The sequence below is a fragment of the Haliaeetus leucocephalus genome, unplaced genomic scaffold (genome assembly GCF_000737465.1).
Source record: "Haliaeetus leucocephalus isolate CR32 unplaced genomic scaffold, Haliaeetus_leucocephalus-4.0 Scaffold495, whole genome shotgun sequence".
NCBI classification, from domain to species: domain Eukaryota; kingdom Metazoa; phylum Chordata; class Aves; order Accipitriformes; family Accipitridae; genus Haliaeetus; species Haliaeetus leucocephalus.
Genome location: NW_010972931.1, coordinates 7,889,914 through 7,899,365, shown reverse-complemented (window position 1 = coordinate 7,899,365; position 9,452 = coordinate 7,889,914). Strand labels below are relative to the sequence as shown.

General features: G+C 43.5%; 3 protein-coding genes across 5 annotated transcripts in view; 1 reads left to right on the top strand and 2 right to left on the bottom strand.

Annotated features, from left to right (window-relative positions):
- Positions 1-497, bottom strand: part of TSGA10 (testis specific, 10) — a 36,017-nt gene extending 35,520 nt beyond the window's left edge. The window contains 2 exon segments of the mRNA XM_010575813.1: positions 66-203; positions 362-497. Of these exon segments, the coding sequence (XP_010574115.1) occupies positions 66-203; positions 362-497 (274 nt within the window).
- Positions 1-4,863, top strand: LIPT1 (lipoyltransferase 1). Of its 3 annotated transcripts, none has more exons than XM_010575747.1 (3): positions 1-73; positions 351-1,715; positions 4,787-4,835. In XM_010575747.1, exons 2-3 carry the CDS (start codon positions 609-611, stop codon positions 4,805-4,807), a joined length of 1,128 nt encoding a protein of 375 aa, XP_010574049.1. In that variant the 5' UTR covers positions 1-73; positions 351-608; the 3' UTR covers positions 4,808-4,835. The 3 variants fall into 3 exon arrangements, with proteins under 3 accessions (XP_010574049.1, XP_010574050.1, XP_010574048.1); XM_010575748.1 differs by having other exon boundaries at positions 7-108; positions 351-1,746; positions 4,787-4,863; XM_010575746.1 differs by having other exon boundaries at positions 7-108.
- MITD1 (MIT, microtubule interacting and transport, domain containing 1) lies at positions 4,717-9,350 on the bottom strand. The gene is made up of 7 exons (XM_010575749.1): positions 9,181-9,350; positions 8,774-8,875; positions 8,529-8,665; positions 8,361-8,447; positions 6,953-7,068; positions 6,563-6,623; positions 4,717-6,475 (listed from the first exon to the last, which is right to left on the bottom strand). The coding sequence occupies exons 1-7, from the start codon at positions 9,332-9,334 to the stop codon at positions 6,380-6,382; spliced, it is 753 nt and encodes a 250-aa protein (XP_010574051.1). The 5' UTR covers positions 9,335-9,350; the 3' UTR covers positions 4,717-6,379.
- Between the last annotated feature and the right edge of the window lie 102 nt (positions 9,351-9,452).

Sequence of the window (9,452 nt, the reverse complement as noted above, 5' to 3'; positions counted from 1 at the left end):
CCGCCGTGGCGGAGGGAAGACCTGAGCCGAGAAGGAAACGGCGGCGGGACGGTAGCGGGCGGTACCGGCTCCGGTCAGTCCGCGGGGCTCGCCTCGACTCGCCTCTCGGTAGGGCGCTCGCAGGCTCCACGGCAGCAAGGCCTGCGCCTGGCTGGATCGGCACTGACCCAGCAAGGTCGTCAGCTTGCCACGCCGGTTTTTTTCTTATCAGACCAATGAAAAAAGACTAATAAATTGGACCGCTCAGGTTAAGTTTAGCCAAATCCACGAAGTAAAATTGCATCAGCAGGACTGTACTGAGTGAGGGGAAGATGCGCAGTTTAATTTCATTTCTTCCTTTGGTCTTTTAGGCACCAGGGACCGCGAGGAGAAGCTACTCTGACAGCCCCAGCTGTTACGTTGAGCTGAACGGCATCACTGGCTTCAGGAGGAGAAGCGTGCCTCGTAACCCACGTCAGTTCAGGAGCGTGGCTGCTTTGGGAAGAGCGTGACTGCATCGTCACTGCCACTAGCGTTTCATTTCTGTCACAACAGCAGGTTGCGGATGTGCCGCGTTCAGCTTTACCAGATCAAGCATTCCTTCCATCTGCTGTCCAGTCATCAAAAACATGGTACTCCAGTCATCACTGAAGAACTGCCTTCAGCTATGCTGCATCCTCAGGTCTCCAAAAGCTGGCTTCAGAAGCACAACTAGTGGAAGCCTCATTATCCAGTCTATTTCTAATGATGTTTACCAAAATCTAGCTGTGGAAGACTGGATCCATGACCACGTGAATTTAGAGAACCAACAGGTCCTTTTCCTTTGGAGAAATTCCCCAGCTGTGGTAATAGGGAGACATCAGAACCCCTGGCAGGAATGCAACCTCAGGCTCTTGAGGCAAAAAAGTATAAAACTAGCCAGGAGAAGAAGTGGAGGAGGGACAGTTTACCATGACTTAGGCAATATCAATTTGACTTTCTTTACAACCAGAAAAAAATATGAACGAATGGAAAACCTGAAACTAGTTGTGAAGGCACTGAAAGCCTTGCGCCCCCAGTTAGATGTACATGTCACTGACAGATATGACATCTTGCTAAATAGGCAATACAAAATCTCAGGTACTGCTGCAAAGCTGGGAAGGACAACTGCTTATCACCACTGTACCTTACTCTGTAACGCAGACAAGTTTGTTTTATCTTCTGTGCTAAAAAGTCCTTATAAAGGGCTAAAAAGCAATGCCACTCCTAGTGTGCCTGCCTCAGTGAAAAATCTCTTTGAAGAGGATCCTAGTTTAACTTGTGAGGTGCTCCTGGATGCCATTGCTGAAGAATATGCTACACAACACCATATAGATCATCACATCACCTTAATAAATCCAGCTGATGAGACTGTGCTTCCTGGAATTAATAATAAAACTAAGGAACTACAAACCTGGGAATGGGTGTATGGAAAGACACCGAAGTTCAGCATTAGCACTTGTTTTAACATGGTCTATAAAGACTCTGTTCTTGATGTTAAAGTAGATATGGATGTAAAGCATGGAAGGATTGAAGTCTGCAACATTGATCTGCCGGAGCAGTGGCTGCCACCAGCACTATGCAGTGAACTGGTGAAGAGCCTTGTTGGCAGTAAGTTTTGCCCGAATGAAACCACTACGCTAGCAGCAACGTTACTAAGAGTGTGTCCACAAGATGATGAGTTGCACAACAGGTGGAACCTGCTATGTGAGAATATGGTAATGTTAATGTGACTTGCATTTTGAAAATGTAAGTTAAACTGCTGCTGCTTTTTTATTTGATTTATTGAAAACAAAATTAAAACAATTTCTACAAGCTGAATTTTTCTCTTATTAGTCATTAAAACTGTTTCATCTTGTGCTTTTGCTTAATATTACCTACTAGCAATTAGATTTCACGCTGCCTGCACCTGCGGTTCCCAAACTGTAGGATGTAAGCCACTGCGATGGACCGCAGCCCTGTATCGCTCCATGCTGACAGACAGCGTCGCTGCTTAAACCAGGGAAAATGGTGGCAGTATCCCAAACTGGCTCTGTAGCAGAGAAGGTACAAATGGCTGACACAGATGAGATAGGGTAGATGGAAAACTGCCCCTGTGCTGCTGCATTGGATCCCCCAGCCTGCATCCCGCTCCTTGTGGATAGTAGCTCAAAGACCATGTGTAGTGAACCAGTCCAGCAGTTCTACCTTGGATTAGGGCTTTTGTCCATGCATGTGCAGAAGTGGGGGAAGAGTTAGGAGGTTCGGGGGGGGGGGGGGTTATGTGATGAGGGCAGGAGAGGCTAACTGGGCCATATGTGCCTCCTTTGTACCTGCACTGCCTGGCACAAAGCTGGGTGTCACTGTGGCCATAGGTACTGGTATCTAGGCTAAAAGTGGGAATACTTCTACATTAGGAAATACACTTGCAAATACAGATCTAGGAGAAACAGGTTCCTTATGTTACCACCTAGGAGAAAATTTGCGAATGAAAGGCAATAGCGAACTGAAAATGACAGTTTTCATGTTAAATAAAAATAAGAGCTCGATATAAAGTAACATTATGAAAGAAAGGCTCAAGATATATTTCACTGTTGTTGCCAAACAAGCAGAATGCGATTTTGATCAGGTCAGAACAGAAGCAGTTTATTGCTATAGCTGTAGGAGAGAACCCAGCGCAGCAGTGACAGACTCCGCTGATAGGAACTCTACCCAAATGAGGCAGTTACACAGTTTATATACCTTTATGTTACACAACTCTTTCTTCACCAAACTGCCTTCAAATAGTAGAGTTAGTTAAATTTGAAGTGGGAGGTTCATCAAGCAAAAAAGCCATAAATTCACCCTGTTGAGGTGTGACCACATCAAGGTAAATTCCATTCAGGGCACAAAATGTAGTACAACCCAACTGACATCAGAGTCTTTTCCCAGAAGGTAAACTGGGGTGGTAGGACTTAAAAGGAAAGCATGGTATCCAGAAATGAGGCAGATAGTTACAAAGGGCTTGTTACTGGATGACACACAGATTGTCCTGAAATACCAACAGCTTTTACTCCTTTACTCCTGAAGATAAGGGAGCTGCAGGAAAATCAGAGGGAGATAAAGTGGATCAAGAAACACCAGTATCAATTAGGCAAGAAACAATATTGCTGTTAATAGGGCAAGATAAATAAGGACCAGTCTGGCCTAAGGAAAGTAAAGGAGCAGTAAAAAAGCAAAATTAAAGTGATGTTAATGTCCTTGGGGCTGTCCTAAACACATTCCTGAGGCTGCGGCATGAAGGAAGAGTTGGGTGGAAAGTTAGGGCAACTGAATCCTACTGGACTTAAAAGACTTATGATCAGGTCTGTAAGGATATTCTGATTCCAGTGTCCTTGTCCAGACAGACAACCCTTGGCTGAAGCTCCAGTAGGGATTTCAAAAGGTCCCTTACCTTTCTGAGTGGCACCAAGGACATTTTGGCAGGGATCAGTCTGTGGTCCTCCCAAGAGAAGCAGGACACGTGAATCCAAGCCACGGCACCAAATTCTGTTGCAGAATAACTGGAATGCAATTTTGATCAGGTCAGAACAGCAGCAGTTTATTACTATAGGAGAGAACACAGAACAGCAGAGACAGCCTCTGCTGATAGGAACTCTGCCCAAGCAACGCAGTTACAGAGTTTGTATACTGCTAGGTTATACAATTCATTCTTCACCAAACTGTCAGATAAGCAGCAATTGAAATTCTTCAGGTAAGGAGTCTCTAGACAGATTAGGAAGCCCTAGGCAGTATATGCTTTTACGAATGCTTCCCTCCTTTGTTAATTAAATTGTGCCAACCAGATGAGACCCTTACCTGCAAATATTTCTTAACAAGTGAGCCCTGCAAAGGCCTATGATGCCTTACTATGTTACTTCCACACTGTCACCTTTAAAAGATGGCTGGTTGACCAGCACTCAGTCAGAGGAAATCACATGGCAGAAGCAACCCACCTTTAGCTAAGGAGAGCAGCGAACAGGGCTGAATCCAGCCCTGAACGGCACTCAGCTGACTCCAGCAGGGAAGGTGGCTTAAGCTCATGTCCACAGATGATGCCAGGAGGGACAGTCCTGGCTGTACAATCCTGGTGATGACCTGACTACGTAAGTGTGAATGGCAGCACAGAAGAACATGGCCTGGAGTCAGTAAAATGACTGCGGAACTGTACTCCTAGATTGCTCTGATAATTTTTTTTTTCCCATTCATTGACACCCAGTCCTCTTTGTACATGGTGTTCCTACTGACAGTGAAAGGAGCAATTCAGAGATAAAGATCTTATAGGTAACAACAGCAGTGCAGCGCCAACTGGTATGTCACTAAAGGCTTAGTTGTACATATATGCAGATATTGCATAACCATGGAGTCTGCAGGAAATCTGCAGTCTTAGCTAGTGAATTATAGTCTAATTAGAAAACAGAGAAAAAGTTCTAGCAACAAATGGGCAAGAGAGGGAAGACCATGCTTGCCTCTTGTGGTATTTGTAGAGGACGACATCAGAGGGGCTTACTGCTAGAACAGAGAGACATATTGTATTACAAGATGCAGAAAGCATAAAGATTTTTCCTTTGATTTCCAGTTAAGTACTAAAATTTAAAGTTGATCTAAAATATTTAAGGTGGCTTTTTATTTTGCCCCTGTATGTTTGAAATTGCTGGAGTAGATTAGAAGATACAAAGCTTCGCATTTGGGAAACTTACTGTACTTACAGTGAACCAGTGCAGAGAAAAATTCAAACAGATGACTAAAACTACAAATAATAAAAAAACCTCTTTATTCCCATTAAAAACAGGCAAGTATTATACACAACTGAATAAAACTGACAGTGACCAGAAACCTAGTATCACAGCAGCAAGCCAGGGAGCATCTATGGAATGTTTGGGGGGATCGACTGATAGTGTACAGCTTGTGTGGCACGTATGTTATTCTTTTTGCTGATGTGACACTGAAAAGCTGAGACATTATTATGCAAAAGCATAAAGGCAGACCACTGGCAAATTGTGACTCAGAGAACAAGGCAAAGACCAGCTCTGTTTCTTCTTGATAGCTGTGGAATAGATTTGTTGTGTTAGAGGCAAGACTAAAAGAATAGCAGCATTAGATGACAGAAGGTGAAAGAAAAATAAAGCAAATAATAAAAAAAGGATAATGGAATACACCAGCCATCAGGAAAAAGAAACATAGGACAGAGAAAAAGTTCTAGCAATGAATGTGCTACTAGAATATGGAGGCATATTGTATCACAAGGTGCAGAAAGCATAAGGCACCTATCAGTCTTGAGGCTGAAAAGATTTTGATGGGACCTGCAAAAGAGGCCACTGCCTGTTCTTCATGTCAGAATGTACAACTTTGCCAGATTCTTGCTGACAAGAATCAAGAACACTTGTATTAGGAGAAAAAGCAGCAGCAGCTCAGGTGATACCTTCTGCTTTGCAGAGGATGAAGGGAAGACAAGAAAAGACTGACTTTTCCTACCAGCATAGTAGACTAGCATATTCCTTGGAATCCTTAACAACAAGAAAGTTTCAGGGTATCCAACTTCTGGAATTTAAAAATCAATTATTATTTTTTTTAGGGAACTATCTTAGTAGCAGGGAAATAGCTTATCACAGTTCCAACTGGCATGACTAGCTGGAAGGACATTAACTTGCAAGTCAGGGAAAAAGATCGGGAGAGGATCATACGCCTAATCAGGTATATGACCACACATCACGGAATAAAAGAACATATAGGAGTGACAGGGAAAAGAATACAGCTGTTTGCATCCTTTCCAACCCCAAATCCATCATGCAGAGACACATAAGATGAACCTAAAATGTTTGTATACTGAAACTACAATGTTTGTACGCAAGGAGCTTGGAGAACAGAATGCTAGATCTGGGGTTACCAGTAAAGTCTGTGAAATCAGGTATTATGGGATTGACTAAAACACAGCAGAACAGTACTCATGACTAGAATACAGGAATTAGAGGAAATAGATAAGGCTGCTTGTAAAAGAGGACATGTGGCAGTCCAACTTCAAATGTTTGTGAGGTGGTCAATTAAAGACAGAAAGAAAAAAAATTTGCTCAAGACAAAATCAATAGTAAAAAAAGAAATGACAGTAAAGAGACCTTTGAGAGGGTCTGTTATGAAATCAAGATCAAATTTAGACATGGATTGTGTTAATTAAGATTATAGGGAAGTACAGTGGAGGAATTGTACAGTTGTGTTTTCTCAGCCTGAAAAGTCTCAAATATTCTTAAACCTATAGATTATAAAAGCTGTGCTGGACTAAGTACTTAGAAGAGTTGCTTCCGCAGGTAGACAGCTGGACTCGAGCAGCATCTTCTAGTCTTACATTTTGATGCTTATAAAAAAACTCATTAAAAGCAGTCATATTTGATCACATTTTCTTTGTATGTTTAGTATGAAAGACGTCCACTGTTGTTTCATGACAAGGTCGCAAGTCAAAGTCACAGTATCCAATGCTGAAACGACCCTGCAGAAATTAACAGAATTGACATGGTGAACATAGAACGAGCTCTTCTACAGTATAAGTTAATTAAAAAGATCAAAGCATTCTTACCTGTGGTTTCTTAAAATAATCAAGACCCCTTCCAATCTTAATCATCCATCCATTGTTGAATCTGTTTTAAAAATTCACACATGTGAAAACCATGAATATGTTGAATAAAAAAAAAAGTTATACCCACACGACACACAAGCTTCTTGTTTCAATATTTCCTAGTGTCACCAATACCTATATGAACCAGGAAAGACACCATTCTGTATAAAGAGACATCTACTATTATGTTCAGTTAGAACACATGAAACTACAGAGGGCTGATTTTACCGAGTGAGGGCCACTGCCTTCCACTTTGTTAACCACAGCTGTAATTAGAAATTGTCTCAAAAGTTAGGGTTACGTAGTTTGACTTCAAATAACTGGCATTTACTAATTTTTTATATCACCCACCTAATTTCTCGATCATGTATTGAAGATGAAAATGCAATATTCAGTGTTACTCCATAATTCCTCAGTGATTGTTGTATTTCTTCCAAGCCACTTATCTGTTGACTCCTTCCACTGCCCTGTTAAAAGTAAAAATAATGTGGAAGGTTTGGGGTTTTTTTAAACATATATTCTACTTTTGGTCACTTCTTCCTAAGCTCACCAACAAAAGCTTTTTAGTAAAAACTTAAACCCAAAGAAAGTCACTTGGATGAAGGTGGATTTGCAGTTTCAAAGACAGGATAAAAAGCAGACAGATTACAGGTACTTGCTAAAGAACGTGGAGGAGGAGGTCACTCTCAGCCCCTTGAAACTAGATATGTGTTACTATTTGAAGCAAAATACATGCAGTGATAGTTTGAGAGGTTTTAGCTCATCAAAGCCTCTAAAATGACAACTATATACAGCTGTTTGAAGAGGGGAAAAAAGGTATCTTAACAGATGTTTTGGTTTTGATGATATTTTCCACAACAAAGCTTTCACAAAAATATCTTTTCCATTTAAGATCCTGCTTACCGAAAATTTATTAGTTATCAGGAAAGCCTGAATTTATGAAGTTACTTATGTTCAACAATCATATATTTATTTTGCTCTTCGTGTTTTCTGCTGAAGGTGTCAGAGCCTCAGTCTAACAAGTACGGTTAATAATAAATGTGTATTTAAAAATAAATATGTGTGCGCATATATATATTTGCATGTGGTCATGTGTTTGAGTTACAGCCTAACTGTGGTGGTACTGCTCAATTTAGGGTTAAACACCATGCACTGTCCTTTAAGGAGGACCATTACTCAATAGTTTCACTATGTAGGTCTGGTTACTTTGTATAAACGATGCAGGGTTTGCCAGCCAGTATACCCTTGAAGAAGCAACTAAAGACTGATAAAAAGGAAACACCCTGCTCCAGAAGGCACCCGATGATTGCCAAAGCAGCATGAACTAGGGGAAAAGTAAAGGCAGCAGGAGGAGATCATGACCACTGACTCAATTCAAGACCTAAAAGACTTACCCCCCTCCCCCCCCCTCCTTGAGCACGCAGTGTAGAACACTGTACTTCTAATTCGAAGTGGAGAAAACCTTAGCCCAATAGAAATGGTGGCAGGTAAGTGACTACCAATAATGATTTTGGGGAAGGACTTTGGAAACTAAGTGGGTGAATCTAAAACTGTATAAATTGCTTGCTTGTTTAACTGCAGGGCGTGCTACCTTTGTGGAATTACCACCTAGCACCCATCTTTATGCAAATATGAAATAAATAATGTCTCTCCTGCGTGTGTGATAATTGGCTCATTGCACACCGGCTAACGAATCCGCTTTTCGGACAACAGTATCACCTGACTACAAGGAAACAGAAACCAAAGAGTAGACACTTACTTCATCATAGGAAGTGAGGAGGTGGATTGTTTTCACTTTGCATGGCCCCTTAACTAGCAGCTCACAGAATCGCAGAAAGTTATACAACTGTAAAAGTTTTATTTAATTTAGTAATTTGATTTTTTTTAGTAGTTACATCTGCATCAGTTACACCGAACATCTACTTGCCTGATGAACATGCCTAATGTACGGGTCCTCCACCCAAACTTCAGAAACAATCTCACTAAGGTACTCTTGGAAAAGCTTTTCGTAGCCGAAACCTGTTGCATTTTCCTCTATCCTGATTTGCTTATGGTATTTGCCATCTGAAAAGAAAAGATCGCGGCGTAATTCCCACGTCAACTACCTCGCCCACAAAACGTTCACGTAACAACGGGTATTTAAACGCGAAGGGGTACGTCGCAGCTCCGTACCTTGTTTCTCTTTTTCAATGTGTTTTTTAATGTCTTCGGCTCTGGTCATGTACTCGGATATTTTCTGCCGGTAACGGTGCTTTTTTGCCTCATCTTTCGTGGCTGTGAATCAAAAGCACGCAGGCCAGTTCTCCTCGAGGCGGGGGGAAGGACGGGGAGCTGAGCCCTGCCTGGCCCCCGCTCTCCCGCTGAGGGAGAGACCCCCGGCTCTCCTCTCCCTCCCCGGGAGGCGGCGGGGGACGGGAGCGGGCCCTCGGCGGCAAGCACGGCTCGTCTCTCCTCAGAACCCCCCGCGGCTGGCGGCTCCGACGGGGACGGGGGGACGGGGGGGTGTGTGTTTAACGACCAACCGCCTCAACGGCTGTAGCAAACGGCTGCCAGACCGCCCCTCGCCCACCGCCCGGTACCTTTCACCACCTGCAGCAGGAGGTCGATGCCCTCCTGGTAGCACACCAACGACTCCTGGAACCGAGACGCCAGGTCCAGCTCCACCGCCCGCTTCACCGTCTCCGCCCCGGCCCGCTCCAACGCGACGGTGCCATCGCCCCCCGCCCGCGACATGGGGGCCGCGGCGGGGACGGGGACCGGCACGCGGCGGCCACGCCTCCAGCACGGACGCGGGCCGGGCCGGGGGGAAGCTGCGCATGCGCGCCGCCTCACCCGTCGCTAGGGGAATAGA